At 37.3% G+C, this 21,715-nt stretch overlaps 1 protein-coding gene across 1 annotated transcript; it reads right to left on the bottom strand.

The window, feature by feature from the left end:
* Positions 1–20,112: 20,112 nt before the first annotated feature.
* LOC135594306 (B3 domain-containing protein Os03g0120900-like) lies at positions 20,113–21,507 on the bottom strand. Its single transcript, XM_065084702.1, has one exon. It carries the CDS (start codon positions 21,428–21,430, stop codon positions 20,390–20,392), a length of 1,041 nt encoding a protein of 346 aa, XP_064940774.1. The 5' UTR covers positions 21,431–21,507; the 3' UTR covers positions 20,113–20,389.
* Between the last annotated feature and the right edge of the window lie 208 nt (positions 21,508–21,715).

The following is a 21,715-nucleotide window of genomic DNA, read 5'->3' as shown; positions in this document are numbered from 1 at the left end:
GGCGGTGGTACCACCCAGACTAAGCGGTGGTACCACTAGAGCCCGATCTTCGAGGCTCTATCAGGTGATGGTACCGCCCAGTGTTAGTTTGCAAGTGGTCAATAATGGCGATGGTACTGTTAGTACCCCAGAAACCTAAGATGAGACACTTTTTGGCTCCATTTCTGAAGCTATTGGAGCCTATAAATACCCTACTTTTTCCTACCTGAAAGTGCAATGAAAGTGTGAACAAAAATCTTGAGATTTTGGGATGTAAAATTGCTAATTGTCCTCCTCCTTGCTTTCTAGTTTTATGATCATTCAAGAAAGGTGTGAGGCTTATAAGGGTTGTCTCCTAAACCCGTGAAAAGGAGAAAGTACTGTAAGAGGGTGATTAGTCTTCGCCCATTAAAGGAAAACCGTTAGTAGACGCTGATGGCCTCAACGGAGGAGGAATCGGAAGTGGATATAGGTCACGATGACTGAACCACTATAAATTTAGTGTGTACTCTCTTTTTGCTCTTCATTAATGCTATTCTCTGTTTTTAATTGCTGATTACATTTGCTTCAAGTGAAACACACTTTCGATATCAATTCCAATATGTGTTTCCTCGAATCAAGCTTTTCAAAATCATTAAAGTTTTCTGAATCGATGAAATTTTTATTGTAAGCACTAATTCAACCCTCCTCTTAGTGCCGACTTGATCCTAAGACAAATATGATAAGCACTGCTAATATTCAATACTCATGTGTTATCATAAGAGTTTGATAAATAGAGACTGATCATGAATGTACCTGAAGCTTCTCCAAAATTCTGTGTCACGTGAGTTGAGACATAGGTGAGCCTCGAGGAACTCAACCAACTCAACATACGTCGGGAATTGGTCCCTACCTATAACGATGGAAGGCCACGTGGGTTAATCTAATTGTCTCACGTTTACTGACTTAATATTATCGAGAGAGGGGATTTTGATTCAATCTCCTAATATAACGTGTCACACACATTCATATTTAATATATATATTTATCATATGCATATATATATATATATATATATATATATATATATATATATATATATATATATATATATATATATATATATATATATCTAGTAGGTGTATAATCAATCACACATCATATGAGCAATCACACCAGATAATCATAGACCACATCCTAATGTGATAAAGCCCGAGCTAGTGAGCTTGATCACTCACATCAAGATCTATGTATGCAATGGTGCATCTCCATGCCCTGTGATCATCCATTTTGTCATCGTCGGTTTCGTCGATATCTTGATGCATCTTCATGCGTTGCGATCGTCCATCTTGGCCTCATGGGTTCCACTATCGCTTCTACGCTCCTATTGTGCCTTTTTATGTAATTATAACTTAATCATTAGTATGCAAGCCTGATAATAAACAAGAAATAAATCGAAGGCTCGTAGGCCACTATAATAGTAATAATCACATTATACATACACACATATCACATGATCCATGATCATCCGTCCAAATCATACATCACATGTATACATCACCATATAGGACTACTAGATAATAATAATTAATTAAATTATCTTAATTAATTATATGTAATATTTTGGGGACCCTACCATAGGGTGCCCCACATGGTAGGTTCCCCACATGGCAGGTAGTTCATTCTTAAGCAAGGAAATCTTATCATATAGAGACTCCTCGAAAACTAGGAATCCTAGGCCACTGGACTGCCTTGCGTGGCTAGGAAACCCTAGCCACCAAGGAGTCCCTTGCAGCTAGGAAACTATGGTTGTAGAGCTGCAAGTGCCCCATACGGCTAGAACTCCTGGCTGCTTGGGCAACCCCTGCGGCTACGAAACCCTGGCCGCCAGGGGTGCCTCTTGCAGCTAGGAAACCTAGCTATAGGGGATGCCATGCAACAGGTTGAGGGCAACCATGCTGCTCTCGTTCCTGCTGCTTTTGGCCAGGCCGAGAGCAGTAAATTGGAGCTCTCGGCCAAGGCTGCAAGCATCCTTTAGACAATCCAATGGGCAACAACGGTTGCTACCCTTTCTTCCCCTTTTGTGTCAATAAATTTGACATCAAAAGCCCTATCTAAAACACCTCTTAATAGTAAGAAAATGTGCAGCATAGATTTGAAAACTATAATAAAAAAATTGTAGCAATCGTACAAAATAATTTTAACGCGATTGAACACAACACATATAGTTTAAAAACCAATCTTTTGCATGAGCAACTTGGCTCTAATACTACAGTTGAAAAATATTGGGGTGACATCACATGCACAGTGGAATAATAGAAAATTAAAATCCTATAATTCTCGCATAAAAGAATGTTTCATCATCGTGCAAAAGACAGTGCACAAAAACCCACAAAACCGAAAAACTACACATAAGAGAATTACCTAGAGAGATCATATATCCCAGAAAACCTATAAATCTATGAGAGAGGATGAAGGAGGTTAACCATCCTCCTCTCTAGTATTAATCCATATTGGCAAGGGCTGCGAAGATGCTCCTCAAATCGCTACCCAAAACTCTTCCTCGCTCGCACCATGCAATCAAGAAGAGGCTACCCCTTCTTGTTGTCCACACACCCCAAATAGGGGCTGCAGTATGAGGAGGAGAGAGGAGAATAGGAGGAGGCAGCCAAAAAGAACCTCTAGCTTATAGGTCTTTTATTCTCTCCTATTTATAGAGGCCCCCTATCAAATTAATCATAATGGATCTTACCATATTGGGTACCGGATCTCCATCTAACTATCCAAGCTTCTTAGATTAGTGGGTGTCTACCTAATAATCTCTTATTGGCTCTTATTGGATATCATCCATAGGATCCAATAATTCAGGGGCTTATTGGATATCTAATAAAATAGGAGCTCCAACGAATATCTCATATTCGAATCTCTACTCGTCGCAATACATGTCATATGTATGTAAGTCTCTAGGCCCAATATCGAGCTGGCCGTGAGTCATATATGTCAATACACCTTTTAGCTCAATGAATTATTATCTCCATAATCATTCACTCGATTTATTGACTATAAACGTATTATGCCACTATGCCGCAATCCCCAAACGATATAGGGGAATCCAATCTTTTGGACCTATCTATCCTTAGTTACCATGTACTTATAGTCCCTCATCCATCTAATATCCCAGAGGTCATATACCAGGTATGGTGCTGTCAGGCCTATACAATTTCTATACGAGTCTCACTCTAAATGGATTCTCCCGGAGAACTCTTTCTCTCTTAATCTGAATGACCTTAGCCAAGGATTTGTTTGAGCAAGAATACATGGGATATTCCTCTCATGACACCGAGAGCGGATAATCCTCTATTGACACTCAATAACCCTTATAAGGTTGGCTTCCACTTGCGATGACTGGCTATGTTAAATCTGGAACCTCCAGACCTATAAGTCTGGTATCAAAGAGTAGAGTTCTCATATAGGATATCCTTGGTATCTCAAGTCTAAGGATTAGATACACCACTAGGACGATGGAATCGTTGTCTAACAATAAGGCATCATCGATTATCCAATTTTCCATGAGCGGATCAATCAGTGAACTCATTCTCTAATGAGCACTTACACTGTATCCCTAGTATCCACACATAAGTAGCTATGAGACCAACTACATCCATCATATGGATGGGTATACAGCACACCAGTCTGTCTTGTTATCTTGATGTCCCTCTCGAGTAACCTATAATCAGGATTATTTAGGATCTGTGTTTAAAGGCGAATCAATCTTATTATCATGATCTCATCATGATCTGATTCCCATTGCACAGATCCATAGATATCACAATATATTCATGCAACGAGCAATATAAAGTGATAAAATATCAAATAATAATAATAAGTAAAAAGATTGTGTGTTAAGTCATACGTGTCATCACTCATATGATTGGCTTGTAGAGCACTTATAATTAGCACAATGAAACGCAGAAAGAAAGTGCAAATTGGATTTATAGTGGTTCGATCATCGTGACCTACGTCCACTTCTGATTCCTTTTCTATCGAGGCCACTGGTGATTACTAACCATCTTCCTTCAATGGGCAAAGACCAACTACCCACTTACTACTCTTTCTCCATTTCACAGGTTTAGGAGACAACCTTTATAAGTCTCATACTACTCTTAGAATGATCCCAAATCTAAAGAAAGAGGAAGACACTTAGCACTTTTTAAAGACTTTTATAACTCAAAATCTCAAGAGTTTTGTTCACACTTTTTGTGCTCTTTCATGCAGGAAAGAGTGAGGTATTTATAGACCTCAATAGCTTCAAAAATGGAGCCAACATGTGTCTGATCTCGGGTTTCTAGGGTACTGGCGATACCACTTCCAGTACTAGTTGATACCACCACCTATAGACTAACACTGGGCGGTACCACCACCCAGTCTAGGCAATACCACCACCCAGTCTGGGTGGTACTACCGCCTGACAGAGTCTCGGAGATTAGGCTCTGGTGGTACCACCCCTTGACAGGTCGGTACCACCGGCTGACAGAATTAATTGAATGGGCCACTACTTGATGTAGCTTCGGGTCATTGAATGGGCCATCCATCCGGCCTAATTTAGCCCTGATTTGGGCCTAATTGGCCCCTATTTATGTTAGTAGGATTTTTCTCAAAACTAACTCAAATTAAAACCCTAACTATGATAACTAAGGCTAAACAATTATAATGCAAGCAATCATAGTTGTCCGATACATCAATTATTCATCCGAAGTCCCGATGAAACTTCCGGTCCACTCCTAGTGATCTTCCGGCACGATGTTCAATGTCCGATCCACTCCCTCGTAAGATCAACATTCGATTCTTCTTTTATTCTTCTTTAATTGATCCTAACAATTGGTATTAGAGTCATGTTTTTTCTCGTTTGGTTTAACGCCCAAGAGAAATAGCTCTTTTCGACTTTCAAGAGGGTTACTCTATCATTCGTCCTCCTATATTCAATGAGACAGACTACACTTATTGGAAAACTCGGATAAGAGTTTTCTTACTTTCGTTGAATCTCAATTTATAAAATATTGTTGAAAATGGATTTCAAAAGTCTTCCCTTCTAATGAACGATTGGAATGATTTGGACAAGAAGACTTTCTCTTTGAACACCAAAGCTATGAATGCTTTGTTTTGTGCTTTGGATAACAATGAATTCAATCGAGTTTCTATTTGTGAAATAGCTTATGAGATTTGGCATACACTTGAAATCACACACGAAGGCACTAGTAGAGTTAAAGATTCAAAAATTAACCTTTTGATGCATGATTTTGAATTATTTCGAATGAATCCAAGTGAAACTATCATTGATATATACACATATTTTACGGATATCATCAATAGTTTGAAAGTACTTAGTAAATATTTTTCTAATTTTGAACTTATTAACAAAATACTAAGATCCCTTCCTAAAAATTGGGATCCTAAAGTAATAGCTCGTCAAGAATCAAAGAACTTGAATAATTTTTTGATTGAAGAACTTATCGAGTCTTTAATGACCTATGAAATGTATTGTATGGCACAAAATGAACATAAGAATAATTTTCAAAGGATTTAGCACTTCGAACAATAGAATACCACTTGAGTTATAAGTCAAGTGATGATGATGACTTTAAACTTCTCACTATAAAATTTAAAATGTTTATAAAATAATAATTAAAAAGAAAAAGAAAAAGCTACGAAAGTAGAAGAAGGCACTCAAGGCGATTGTGGAGGATGAAATGAGTGCATCTGAAGATGAGGTTGCGAACCACACTTTAGTAGCTTTCGATAACGAGGTAAGTGACTCAACCAAAACTCCTTTACCTTATTTTGAAATTACTTGATGCTTTTCATGAGTTATTTTTAAATTAGTTAGTTAAAAAATTATTACAAAAACTATTATCTTGTTTTTTTTTCTAGTGATTTTAAAAATATGTATATATATAAATAAAAATTTGAAGATGAAAATTGCATGTTAGCTCCTAGCACTAAGCATGAAAAATTAGAAAGAAAAATGCATTATTATAACAAACAAAATGATGTTGATTGAAAATGTCGTGCGTTCAATAAAATCAAGCTGGATGTTTTAATGATGTAATAATGTAATGATGAAATTAAAATGTTAAAAGGTTTGGTATCATGCTTGATGATTTCATATTATGCGTAAGAATTTGAAGTAATGATGATTTAAAATCTTATGTTTTGGAATTAGGTGTTACACTTTTAATCTTAATGATTTTTGTGATAAATCTTATTTTTCAGTTTTAATGATGATGATTTTATGATTTATGGTTTATTGATCTTTGTCATGATAAAATTTACTTTTTCAATTTTAAATGATGATGTATGTTTTGATTCGGTATAAAAAACAAGGACTTGCTTATATGAAATCAATCACATGAATTGAAACAACTGAAAAGGGAATGCATTTTGATAATTTTTCTCTATCTTATTGATTTTTTAATAAGAAATTGATAAATCTATTTATGTCAGTTTGAATCTCTTAAAAGTGATTTTGTTGTTGATTTTGATTTTCTTTTCATATGATTCATTTTAATAATGAGATGATATATCCAATCGAATTATTTATCAATGTTTGTGACTCGAGATGTATTTTATATGAAACATTTTTTTGATTCACGTATGATTTACTTGCCTAAGAGAAGATTTATCCAAAGGAATCTTGATTCTTGAGATTAATAATTTGAGATTTATTTGAATCAAGATATCTTATTTGATCTCTTATGATTCTATTCGTTATTTACTAAAAAGGAGATTTGTCAATATGAATCATTTGATCTTTCTTGATCTTTCATACTAATATCTTTCATATCATGATTTTTATATAACTCCTTTGTAATTATGATTTGTATATCTCATTATATAATTGAATCATTAATGAAAAAAGGAGATTAATGAATCTATTTATGTCTTTTTTATTAATCTCTTGAAAATTATTTTGATGATTTGACGATTTGAATTTGAATGAGTCTTATCTAATCTTGAATTCTAGGAATTATAACTTGAAACTTTTTGATATATGAATCATGACCTTGATAACTTGGGAATTCTTATGCATGAATCGAGATTATTTATTATTTGTTCTCCTACAATTCTTTTGTTGTTTACTAAAGGGAATATTTTTCTCGGAATTCATGATTTAAAATTTCTTTTGAAGAGTGGTCTCCTAAGATTTCCTTTTGATTATTTAAAAGGAGATTTGTCAAAATGAATCATGTCTTTTGGTATACACATGATCCTTGATATTATCTTTCATGACATGATGTGTAATTCCTTTGTATTTGTGGTTGTAAACCTTATGTTATAAGTAGAGCATTGATGTAAAAAAATTGTACCGTATTCATCCACTCTTCTTCTTCCTTGTTTACAATGACAAAGGGGAGAAAGAAAATTGCTAGCATATCAAGAAAACCAAAATTGCTAGTTTGAATGTTAAATTTAGGTAAATTGTTAAATCTCCCAGATGCATAAAGTATCCTAATACATTTTTTAGATTATGATCTTGATTTCTTAATTTTTATGACTTGAGTCTTCTTATTTAATCAAGATTGTTTCCTATCATTCTTTCTATTTACAAAAAAAAAATTATCAAAAATGATATATGATCTTTTGACATTCATGACTTGATCTTTTTTTGAAATATTGATGTAAATTCATCTTTGTTATTTATCTTTGTCATGATGTGAAAATTGATGTAAAGGGAAAAGAATTACAAACTTGTATTCTTCCCTTCTTTTTGAAAATGACAAAGAGGGAGAAAAACTTGCTAACTTGCTAATCTCAAAAGAGAAACAAGAATTACTAGCTTGCACATTTCAAGTAGAAGCAAATTTGCTAGGTTGCACTTCTCAAAAGAGAAGAAAGAACTTGCTATCTTGAACATTACCAAGAATTGCTAGCTTGCAATCTCAAGAGAAGCAAAAATGCTATCTTATCTATCTCAAGAAGCAAAACTTGCAAACTTGCATATATAAAAAAAGAAGCTAAATTTGCAAACTTGCATAATTTAAAATTATTGCTAGATTGTATGTTATAAAATTTGCTAAATTGCTAAGCTTTCATATCTCTAAAACTTGATAGTTGCACTTCTCCTTTTTATTGATGATAAAGGAGGAGAAATTATAATGACAATCATGTATGGAATAATGTATTGAAATTTTGATTATACATGATTTTATGATGATATTTTCTTATATTTTTGAATTCAAGAGTTCTATCAATATGACATATTAATAGGGGGAGTTAATGTTAACTCCGTCATCAATTGATTATCATCATCAAAAAGGGGGAGATTATTGAATTTCAGATTTTGATGATGAAACCAATTGATAATGTTATGATCTGATCTGCATTTTGAATGACGTAGGATGCTTCAACCAGGGAGAGATAATTAAAGTAGGAAGAATCATATTGGGCCAGAGTGGAATATGTCAGAAGATTGGGCGTCGAGACGGAGGATCGGTTGATGTATCAGTAGAAGGCTTTGGGCCATGGGTTTAGGCATCATTCCAAGAAGTGCAAAAATTATGCCAAGAAAATTGGAGTTACGGAGGTCAACTAACTGATTGGGCAATAGGCCGCAAGAGAGGACGATGCGCCAAAGAATCGAACGAAGCATCGATGAACCAATGACATGCTGGGCAACATTTGATTTAGCTTTATAATAATTATCTAAATCGAAGTAGGTTTTAGGTGTAATTGAGTTGAAATTAGGCCAACTCAATTAGGGGCCAATTAGGCCCAAGTTTGGATTATGTTGGGCCAAGTGAAAGGCCCAAATAGTGACCCAACAAGTGGAACCATCGGTGGCATAATCTCCGAGAGTATGTCAGGCGGTAGTACTGTCAGACTGGGCGATGGTACCACCCAGTGTCAAGCGGTGGTACCATCCAGACACAGTCTCCGAGACTTGGTAGTGGTACTATTGTACTAGGTGATGGTACCACCTAGTGTCAATGCTATGGGCGGTGGTACCGCCCAACAATAGCAATGGTACCGCCAATACTCGAAAGACCCGAGATGAGACTAGTTTTGGCTCCAAGTTTAAATCCATTTGGAGCCTATAAATACCCCTCTCATCCCTGGATAACATATACAAGCACAAAGAACTTAAAAGTGGGAAAACGCTATAGCAATCACTTGAGAAATCCCCTCCTCTAGTTCTAAAGTTTAGAATTATGTTTAGAGAAAAGTGAGTACTTGTAAAATATTGTATCCTAAATATGTGAAAATGAGAAGAAGGGTGTAGAAGGATAGTTGATCTTTCCCCGTTGAAAGAAGATCGTTAGTGAATGTTGGTGGCCTCGACAGAAGAGGAATCGGGAGTGGATGTAGGTCACGACGACCGAACCACTATAAAACTCGGTTTGTATTTCTATTTGTGCAATTTACCTTTATTACAAACTGTCTTACTTACTTTACTTTCTCATTACACTCTTCTGTATACTTTTAAGTCAAGCACATTTCTGAAACGATTTTATCGAATGAGATTTCCAACTTGACATGATTTTTATATGCTGCACTTTTCTTGATACATGAATTAGATCATCAATTCATCAATTGTTTTCATCATCAAAATTCAAGATTCAATAATAACATGATTGTAATCGTAAATACCACTATAACTTGTATTCTGATATCTATACTTAAATTATACTTGTGTTTGTGAATCATTATCTATATTTATGCTTACATATCAATGGTTAATGGTGGTCTTTACACTGTAATGATTTCTGGTTTGACATGTGACATTAGTTATACTTATATTTTTATTTAAAAAAATATATTTATATATATTTTTATGTAAAAAATATTGTAAGCATTTTATGTGATTTGAAATGCATACGAAGCTGAAGGTTTTTAATAAACTGCATTGAATGCATAAAGAATTGATATGTTTTAAGTAAGATACCTATTTATTATAAGGTTTATTAGTATATGAGTCAGATTGCTTACTGAGCTATGATCTGTCTATAAGTTTTGGATACTATTATATATTTAAATTATTTTATGTATATATTATTTGAATTTAAATATCATGAACTTTTAAGGAGCAATTGAATTTATTGAAATATTGATTGGAATTGAAATATTTAATAAATATAATGTGAAAGTAAGTAGTTCAGGTCTTGTTTTGTATAGGAAAAATATAGGATCGCGGCATTGTATTATCCCCAACTTTTTACACAATATCTAATTTAATATTTTTTAAGCAAATGTTTGATAAGTAAGTTTAATCACACATCAAAGCGAGGGTGACTATACAACTAAGTAGAGTTAGATGAATGTATTAACTTGAATCTAATCATTAATTTTATATTATGATTCAAACTCATCAAGTTAATAGATAAATATTTTATAGGCTCGAATTCCTTTAGATGTCACCATTAGACTAATCTTGATGATGGATCAGTGTACTTAATCCTGTTTATAATATTTTCTCTTGTGTGAAAGAACCTACTATCTTGATGAATTAAATGAATCTCATATTCGATTCTTCTTCTATGTTTGAATATAATTTCAACTAGTTATAATCTTTTTCTTGTGCGAAAATGGCCTACTTTCTTGATGAATCTAAATGAAGCTCGACTGTCTGAGTGCTGCTCTTCCATTATTTCAATTAATTCCCAAATTAGGAGCGGTTTTATTCTTCATTCCACATTATTTGATGCATTCTTTTTGGTGATGAGCTTCTGCCGTTACCTCATTGTTCCATCCTCTTCTTTAGTATGTGTGACAGCTTGGCATTAACGTAGCCCAAAGATTGACGACATACCAAATGTTATAAAGAGACCTTTCATTAGCATCTTGCAAGCCTCGAAGCTTTCGGCTATTATAATGTGTCACAGTTGAGAGCACATGAAGAAGAAGATAGCACTCTTTATAATTGCACTTTTGTTTTAGCGTTAAGTGAAGAGACTTTTCTCCATGGTCAACCTACACGGAATTACCTGTTCCAATGTTATTTAAGATTTAGAATTGGCTTCTCAGGTTTCAAAGGACGCCTTCGATAATAGACGTACTGACAACAATCAAATCTCTCGTGATAACAATCGTAACAACAGTTAGATCAACCTCTTCTGTAGTTCATCGCTGTAGCCTCCTCTGTAGTTCATCGCTGTAGTTCATCGCTGCAGCCTCCTCGCTGCAATTCATCACTGTAGTTCATCGCTACAGCCTCCTCTACAGTGCATTGATCTGCTTTTCTTCTCCTCCCTCCCTCCTATATCTTTACATCTTCTGTAAAGATCACTTAAACCACCACAAAATATTTGGGATGTCTTCAGTTTCCTCTTCCGATATTTCTGTCCCTATTTCTGCAGGAACTTTGAGCACTTCTCAAAGTCTTATCACCATCAATGCTGTAACACTCATTCCCTTCAAATTATCCAAAGGTGGCAACTATGCATCTTGGCGGGCATAACTTATCTTAGGTTACGTTGATGGCTCTCTCCAGCATCCACTTGAAATGGTCAACATCCCAAGCGAACCCAATCCAGTGCCAAATCCAACCCACAAACTATGGTTACGCCAGGATCGTCTCATCCTTCAAACTATTCAAGCCTTGGTTGCTGGATCCCTTGCCCCACTCATTTCTTCATGTGACACTACTGTTGAAGCTTGGTGCAAGTTGGAAACCACCCTAGCCAATCGTTCTCGCACTCGCATGCTTAGTCTCCTGTCCAATCTCATGACGATAAAACAAGAGGGAAGTACTGTTGCTGATTATCTACATAACATAAGGATTATCATTGATAACTTGGCCTTGATAGGTCATTCCCTCAGTGATGAAGAAGTTATTGTCCATATCCTCAACGGCCTAGGAGACGAGTACAAGGAATTGGCAACAGCAATACGTGCACGTGATTCATCGGTATCATTTGAAGAACTCTATGATAAGTTGACTGACTATGATATATATCTTAAGCGTGAGGACAAGTTGCTGGGACCATCCATCACAGCTCAAGTCAATCAAAAATCTAAAAAGAAGAGCAACCGGTACAATAAATCTATCAACAAAGGTTTGGCCAGCATGCCTGCACTTGTGGGCTCCAAACAAACCTCCCCTCCTCAACATTTCAATTACAACCATCAAGGCGGCTACTTCAATAATCCACAACCCTAGCATCCTGATCACACAAATCAACAAAGAGTTGTCTGCCAATTATGTGACAAAGTTAGCCACTCTGCAAAAGTCTGTAGAACTCGACCCAGACTTCCTCCTTCATCGTATTGGCCTCGTGCAAATCTTACAACTACTCTGACTACTGATCATCAAAATTGGATTGTGGATTCTGGCGCATCTCATCACATCACCTCTGATTTACAAAACTTGCCTATCCACAATGACTATGGCGAAAACAAAGATATCATCATCGGTGACGGTAACGGACTCCCCATTACTCACACTGATTCTACAATGCTTAATTTAAATAGCACTTCATTTACGCTAGATGATGTTTTATGTGCACCCCACATCAAACGAAACCTCATTTCTATTTCTCAATTCTGCAAATAGAATCATACTTCAATTGAATTCTTTCCTAACTCCTTTCTTGTCAAGGATTTAAGCATGAGGGCACCCTTGGTCCGAGGCCAGAGTAAAGACAACATTTACGAGTGGTCGTCAGTTCCACAAATCACCCAATCCACTGCCTACTCTTCGGTCGCAGCTCCAACTGATGTGTGGCATCGTCGTCTTGGTCATCTCTCAACTTTTATTTAGCAAAAATTACTTTCCGTTATTCTCTTCCTATGCTTACAACCAATAACATCATAACTCATTGTGATGCTTGTTTAAGTAATAAGAGTCATAGACTTCCTTTTGAAAAATCCTTCATATCTTGCTCTAAACCCCTTGAGGTTATTTACACTGATGTTTGGGGCCCCGCTCCAATCACTTCCTTTGACAAATTCAGATTTTATGTTATTTTCATAGACTATTTCACCAAGTACATATGGTTATACTCTCTTCACCATAAATCTGAAGTTTCCACAGTCTTTACCAACTTTCGAAGATTGGTCGAGAACTTTTTTTAGTCTAAAATTAAAACTGTTTACTTCGATGGTGGCGATGAATATCAAGCCCTCGCATCCTGCCTATCTGCTTGTGGTATACAATACTTCAAATCACCTCCACATACTCCTCAACTCGTCGGTTCTGCTGAATGCAAACATCGACATATAGTTGAAACTGGTCTCACACTTCTACACCAAGCCTCTATGCCACCAACTTTTTGGACTACAGCATTTCAAGCTGCCGTCTACCTCATTAATCATATGCTTACTCCTGTCCTTGAGTACGAGTCACCATTTGAAAAATTATTTCACAAATCCCCAAACCTTTAAAAACTCAAAGTGTTTGGATGTTTATGTTATACATGGCTCTGTCCCTATGCCTCACATAAGTTAATATCAAAATCTAAACCTTGTATTTTCATTGGATACTCCCTTGACATAATGCTTTTCGATGCTATGAACCCCAATCTCGAAAAGTCTTTACGTATCGTCATGTTATTTTTATAGAGACTACCTTTCCATTTCATAACCTTAAGTCTCTTACTGTGCGACCTACTCCATCACATATACATCACTGGAGTACGCCATAAATCCCATCAACCGAGTCTCCCATAATATCATCCAGTCCTTCTCCTCCTCAGGATCCACATTCTCTCCTCCCAATGCAACAGATCCTCACACCCTTTATTGTGCCTCTTCCTTCTTCACACAGTTCCCCTACGACTGACGGTATTCCCTCGGAATCACATTCACTACCTTTATCCTCTTTTGGGACTAATGACATTGAAGTCTCTCAACCTACCCTAATTTGTGCCCCTCCACCACCCATACCTACAACACCCTTTATAGCCCCTGGACATCCAATGACAACACGCTCCAAAAGTGGTGTCTTTAAACCGCGACAAATCCTTGACCTACATACCATCACAACATCCTCGTCAAAGACCACTGAACCTACCACAATTACTCAAGCCCAAAAATCTCCATACTAGCGTAAAGCCATGTGTGAAGAATATAATACACTCCTCCATAATTCTACATGGACCCTTGTACCCTCTCATCTCACACAAAATATCATCGGGTGTAAGTGGGCCTTTCGAATTAAGCGGAACCCAGATAGATCCGTAGCCAGATATAAAACGCATCTAGTGGCCAAAGGGTTTCATCAACGACCTGGTGTTGACTTTACAGAGATATTCAGCCCTGTTGTTAAACCCACAACAATTCGACTTATTCTGAGTTTGGTCATCTCAAAAGGCTGGTATTTACGTCAACTCGACGTTAACAATGCCTTTCTACAAGGGACCCTAACTGACGAAGTCTTCATGCAGCAACCTCCTGACTTCATCCACCCTTAATATCCAAAGCATGTTTGTAAACTATAAAAAGCTATTTATGGACTTTGTTAGGCTCCAAGAGCTTGGTACACCGAACTTGGCTCGTTTTTGGCATCAATTGGCTTCATCAACTCTAAGTCTGATACTTCCTTATTTCTTCATCACTAAAGTGGCAATATATTATATCTTCTGGTATATGTGGATGATATTATTGTCACAGGCAATAATCCTATGGAAATCAAGGAATTCCTCAAGCATTTAGCAGATCGATTCTCCCTTAAAGATCTTGGAACCTTGAGCTATTTTTTTGGAGTGGAAGCAATACACACATCTTCCGGGCTCTTCCTATCACAACGAAAGTATATTCAAGATCTATTATCTAAAATGAACATGCAAGATACGAAGGCAGTTACAACACCTCTATCTACTAGCGAGTCGCTCAAACTATGTGATGGAAGCCCTACTATAAACTCAACTCAATACCATCAAGTCCTTAGCTCCTTATAGTATTTATCTCTTACCCATCCGGATATCTCATTTGTGGTCAATAAATTATCTCAATTCATGCATCGACCATCTACTATGCATTGGTATGCAGTCAAACGAATATTGTGATATCTTTACGGGACTATCAATCATGGCCTTTTTTTTGTAAACACTCTCCCCTTCATTTCCATGCCTTTGCTGATACTGATTAGGTAGGGAATTTTGATGACAGAATATCCACATCGGGGTATATTCTCTTCCTTGGACCTAATCCAATCAATTAGAGTTCCAAGAAGCAAAAGACAGTTGCACGTTCTACAACTGAAGCTGAATACTGTGTCATTACCACCGCAGTTGCAGAACTCAATTGGGTCATAAATCTTCTCAAGGAACTTAGCATCAACAATATATTGTGACAATGTCGGAACCACTTATCTGTGCGACAACAGTCAGATCTCTCATGATAACAACCTCAACAATAGCCAAGATCTCCCTAACTACATGATAAGATATCATAAATCTATTAAGGAAAATCTTCTATTGAGGAAAATTCTCCCTTCTAAACATGTATAAATATGGAGTATTGTGTATTATTTTGATCAATATAATCTTCTTCTTTTTATTTCATTTCTATCACGTACGACTCCATTGACTCAGCTATCACATACTAAATCTTCGACTTCAAAGATATTTCAGATAAACAATTTGGAAGAGATAATTTATTTGTGATAAACATATTTATGACAAAGGATTTATCTGTCTATAACCTTTATTTGATAAATATTTATAAGATGATTTTCATCTCTCTTAGGAGGTTTAAGTTTTTGGGAATATATATATGATCATCCAATTCAATTTTTAAGAATTAAGAAGGTATCAGATTAGATTATGAGTTTGAGTTATGTATCTATCCATTTTCATGGTGTTTAATTAAAAAAATATTCGTATGAGACCTAATTTTCATTTTGGACCTACACCATATGCTTGGGTTTTGTTGAGATCCTAAAGCAAATATTGAGTTCTTTCTTAAGTTTGTAGGGCTTGTGGTCACCCAATTCAATTTTTAAAATTTATTATATAATCTATAGCTTTATTAGTATAACATTTCAACTAAATCTAAACTATTTAAGAAATAAGAAATTAGGACCTAATTCTACCGACGTCACTTTGGACAATCAATTTATTTGACTAGAATATGATGACATTGGCCTCATCATGCCTCAAAAATATATCCAAGTCATTAAAAGATGCTTAATGTCATCACTAAAATCTTTTCTGTTTAAATCATGGAAGCAGTCTTTGTTTTCATCTTTCTTTTTTTTGTTTGGGTTGGTAAGTCGTTTTGAAATTCTTAGCTAAAAGTAGGCTCTACGGAGAATAAGTTAATTAAAGGACAAGAAATTTAAGTTTAAAAGGACTTTGGTTAGAAGAAAAAAAAAATCCTTAAAAATTAAGGATTGGTCACTCAATAAATTAAGGACATTGTCTTAGAGTTTTCTCTAGAAAATCTAGAGAGGTTGAAGAAACAATGAAAATCTTTCAAAGTTTACGCAAGTTGATCAGATGGCAATAGTTTGAGAAAACTATTTGTTGTATTTTAGACTTAGGTTTATGTGAAGAATTTAGATTTATTTTTTCTCCTTGGATGTAAACAATGGTTTGGTGCCAGAATATGTAAATCTTTGTATCACAGCCTTCTTTCCTCACTCTTGGAAAGATTCAGATGGCAAAAACTTAAAGATAGTATACGATAGATTCTTAAGCAGATTATAACATTTATATGTTGTCTTTACTCTTGTTGAACCTCATTCTGCCTGTAAGTTTCAGAACTTTTGGAAAGCCAGCAAAGGCTTTCCCAAAAGAACGTTGCAGGCACACAGCAAAGAAGAAGTGTGCTTCCTGGCTTCATAGAGAAACTCGACGTGGTCCCATGCAGAAACTGAGCCGCATTTGTGTTCATCTGCACGCCTTCCTCGTCGCGCATAATCCACGTTACAGAAGGAACAGATCGTTCTCTTTAATCCATGTCATATAAATGCTGAGAGGGACAAGTCGCAGGTTCCACCTCCATCGTGTGTCTCTCTCTCTCTCATATATGCATGCCAATTCTGGCTAGGGATATTGGAGGATTGTATGATCCTAGTGGATGTGCGTGATGGAGTAAGCAGGATGGAAGGAACGAAAGAGATATCACATGCCAAGGTAGGGGAGATCGAGAGGTCGTTCTCGATGGCTGTAGGAGGCGGAGGAGGTGGTGGTGTGATTTGCTGTGTGTGTGTGTGTGTTTGTGTTTGTGTGTGTGTGTGTGTGTGTGTGTGTGAGAGAGAGAGAGAGAGAGAGAGAGAGGATGTGTAGGCATCAGGGATTCCTCGCTAAAACATTATAAGATCGCATAGTACTCCAGTGATATTTCTTATGATGGAGGGTTGGGGCATGCATGGGATAGAAACAGATGCTGTCGAGGACGTACCCTCTCTAGGGTTTAGCATCTGGACCACCCATCGAGACGAGGAGGACAAGCTCATCATTACCCACCATTTGCCCTGTCCACATTCAACCTCAGCATCAGAGATCGAGAACACAACTTTCTCCTCGCTCCTTAATCACAATAACCACGTGATTTGGTATTAAAACGTTTACATGAATCAACAGGACGTTTAGTTTCTAGTTGGTGAGGCATTACGTTACGTTGATTTATTATTCACCATCAAGAAGCTTAAGCATTATAGCAGATCCTACGTATGTATAGCAAGCAAATTCCACGGGCACTGCTATTATGTGAACTTCATGGCTGAAGCAGAATATAGAATGTACAAAGACAGGAAATTTTGCTGCGCATTCAATGGCTTCTTTCTTCCTCTTTACAGTTTATAAATGAAAAACATGTGGTTACTTCAAGTCTTACCAGAGATTAAACAACATGAGTGTTGTAAATCCAATTACCATCAATCTCAGTTAAAAATGTACTTATGAGAAACCAACACTTACACTGTGAAAGAATGAACACTTAACTAGGAAAGAATGAACTTTCTAAAGCTAATGTTGGATGCAGTTTCTCCTCTAATCAACTGAAATATTTACCCAAGGATAATGAGATCAGGGAGTGACGTCTACTTGACTGTGGGTGGGATCACAGCCTTAAATCATCCTAAAAAAAAAGGCTATAAGACACAATCCAATCAGTTTAAATCTGCATAGTCCAGGAAGGAATCATCCATCATACCAATGGAAATTACACACACAGCTTGAGGGAGAATGATGTTCTATTATTGCAGAAACCGACCAACTTCATTGTGGGGCTTTCGGTTGATGAGGTACCCAATCTCAATTTTAGGGTTGATGAATTGAAGCCTGATGGGCACAACCTAGAATGTTGGGAACACAAGATGCCCATCTCTGGATGCATCGACACACATGAACTATATCGCTACTTGAAACACTTAGTAGCATGGCTCTCGTAAAGTGCAAATATGATTCAAGTCTGCTTCAAGTGTTTGAATGGTTTTCAGGACCTTCCATAGATAAGGTGCCAGTGATCTACAAAACCTTGACCTAATTTGGAGCAAAACCAAAGCTGTGTCAATATTGCTGTCGTATGTCATACAAAATCAAAATAATGTAACTATTCACGGTCAGTTTAGTCTGGAAACATGTACTCTCACAATGTCTACGATCATCAAAAAAATATATATATATTGTTTATCCTAGAGTTAAAAGAGTATCCCATGGAGTTGACACCTTGTTTACAGGAGAACATTTTACATTAGCATGCATGTAAAATGATCTTGAGCAAACGTCAAGATGAAGACTCTTCGAGAGAGACAAATCAAAGAGACCTCATTGTAGCTTCTTCGTTTCCCATTAGGTTACCAAATGAAGCAAACGTTTCCGACTCCTAATCTGTATGAAGGTTTTGTTGATTTGAACTGGAAATTTGGACCAATATCTGTAGTGTAGAACACCTTAAATACATGGTCCAAAAATCTCTCTTATTGTACCTATCCTCCTATAGATATATACTGTCATTATGTCATATATATCTTGCCTTTAGTGTGGATCTATGACAATTAGATAACCTTTTGACATGCATCGGTGTCATTCTATCTTAGAGTCTGATTTTATATATATATACTCATTTAAAACAACAGTGGATAATTTTAATCAATGTAACAACAACTTGTCCTGAAAAAAAAAAAGAGTGTAATATAACGGAGACTAGTTAATTCTACTCCGATTAAGTGTTGGAAGAAATTGAAGGCATGAACAGAAAGAACATCGTTCAAATATAGAAGAATATTGTTGCAGTCCCCAAGTCTTTGAACCGGTAAAAGAAGTTGAAAGTACGAGCAAACAAAGAAACCAACTTAGCTTTGCTGCCAGTGATAACATTTGTGATGTTACAACTGGCGGAGGAATGAATGAGACGAAACAACTTGTGATCTAACTGGCGAATTAATTGAAGCACTGGCTGCTTGTGCAGGTTTAAAAGAGTTATCGTTCCGCGGCAGTGCACATAAACTCCTGAAACTAGCTAGTTGTATGTTAAGACTCCATATCCAATTTACAGTAACATAAATTTAAGTTAAAACGAAAAGGAAAAAAAGTAACTGCTTAAAAGTACAAGTTCTGTATGAGAAAGAGAGAATCCAAAGGCTTCATCTTCAAAAAATTAAATAACACATAAGATATTAAGTACTAAGAATGAGTTCCATTTTCAGAGTAGGGTTCTCGAGTGACACACACGAAGGAAGATCAAATTGATTCCCGAACACATAGTACATACGTGAGAAAGCTAATTCAACCATTAAGAGTCCATACAACTTGATATGTTGTTAGCACAGATGGTACCAGCCAACAGCCTCTTTCGAAAGCTTGCTTATATTATTACTTGTAGTTCACTAACAAGTAATAATATATAGATTTTGTTGAAGACGCATAAACAATTTGTGTGAACATGTAGATTTTGTTGAAGACGCATAAACAATTTCTGGCTTTCGTTTCCTCTTTTTTTTTTCTCTCTCTCTCTCTCCAAATAAAAAGTGAAAATAATTGAAAGCGATACGTATGCTCCTGACATAAGATGTCCATAATGCATGGTTGATAGAACACAAAGACGGAATCAGAATGAATTAGAGAAGATAAACCGAAGGAGAAGGATTTAGATTAACCTTTTAAAGCTCCAATGTCTGTCCTCCATTCCAACGCAACGCATGTCGACTACTTTAGAAATAACCCGACATAAAGAATAAGAGAATTTGGAAGAACAAGAAATTGTTTGAGCAAATTTCCCATGGTTCTACATTTTGAAAAGTTTGTTTTAGATGAAGCCAATATGTCAATTAAAATACGTACACTTGGAAGCAAAGATTATATAGAAGAAGAAATACACGAAAAAGAAATATTACTGCAGATACATCCCTCCATATCCTTCCATTTCTCAGGTAGAAGTGCATATTTCAAGAAAAGAATCTTGTAAACCTTCCTCGCACCAAGTTCAGCATCCATTCAGTTCCTCAGGAGGATGATGGTGGTGTTGTCGTCTCTTGATCTCTTGTTGCTTCTCACAAGCCAAGATCCAAAGGTAAGTGTAGATCCTTGTTGGTTGATGACGAAGCTTCCGAGAACTCCATGCTCCCGTGAGGAAGCGGGTGGAAGGGGAGCGTTGAAGCTGGCTGAAGCTGTGCTGCGCTTGGAGATCGAGCACTAGGGACTAAATGCTCGTCGGCTTTGGACTCCGGGCAGTCGAGGTTCACACCGAACAGCCTAACGCGCTTGGCTTCAGCCTGGTTGCGAACGAGTGGTGGTGAACTGAGAACCATGGGCGGGCCGCTGCCGCTGTCACGTTGCGCTGCAATCTGCGGTGGCCTCGCCATCGAAGATCTAAAGAAAAGAAGCTGACCTCCACCGGTACTGCCCCAGTTCATGCCGTTGTACCCGAAACCAGGGCGGTGGTGGTCGTGTCCTGCCCTCGGAGGGATGAAGAACTGGCCGCCCCATGGTCCTAATGGACGCGCCAAGGATACTCCGGTGAGCGGATTTAACGGTAGCATGGGTATGTCACGGTTCACTGGCCGCGGCTTCCAGTCTATGTAGTGCTGATCTCTTGTAGACTCGCCGACACCGCGGCCGAAGGAGACGATATCCCCGGCGTCGAGCCTCTTCTCCTTGACAAATCGGCTCCAGCCCTTGGTCATGACGTAGCTCTGGCTACTGTTCCAGTAGGAGTAGCGGAAGCGCCACGACTTCCCCGTCCGGTCCTCGAAGCTCAACAACAGCCCTTTCTCTTGCGCTGCCGGGTCAAGCGGGAAGTACCTCTCGGCATGCTGCTTTGGGATCACCAGCCGGTTCAGCTTCCCGACATCGCTCGGCGTGACCACCTTGTCGAACATGTGCTCCTTCTCCGTGAAGAAATCGCTTTCTCTGCGGCCATCTCCGGCGGCGCCTCCATCACATGGACGAACATGCCATCTGAAGGCAGTGGATGTGGATGGTGACGAGGAGGAAGAAGATAGAGCAAAGATGGAAGGATGCGTGAAGGCGTCCTTCTGCTTTTCCTCTCCTATAATGTACAATCCATCCCTTCTTCCACTTGTGAACTCCATCTGATATGTATCAGAAAACAAAACTGCGACTAGTAACTACACTAACAAGTATTAATCGACCACGTACAATTCATCGTTTCTTTTCTGTTCCTCGACTTACATCTATCATGAAGGAGAAAGAATCAAAGGGATGGGGGTCGGTACCTTCAGCTTTGACTAAAGACAAGTGGTGCAGAGGTTGGTCAGGTTTTCATTGACCCCCATGGAAAGAGAGATTAAATATCGTCTGTGTATAGGATTGGCTTCGCAGCCTGTTTGTTTCTGCCCCTACCGACTGTCGCAGAA

Source organism: Musa acuminata, chromosome BXJ1-9, assembly GCF_036884655.1.
Source record: "Musa acuminata AAA Group cultivar baxijiao chromosome BXJ1-9, Cavendish_Baxijiao_AAA, whole genome shotgun sequence".
NCBI lineage: Eukaryota > Viridiplantae > Streptophyta > Magnoliopsida > Zingiberales > Musaceae > Musa > Musa acuminata.
This window is presented reverse-complemented; position numbering and strand designations above follow the sequence as displayed.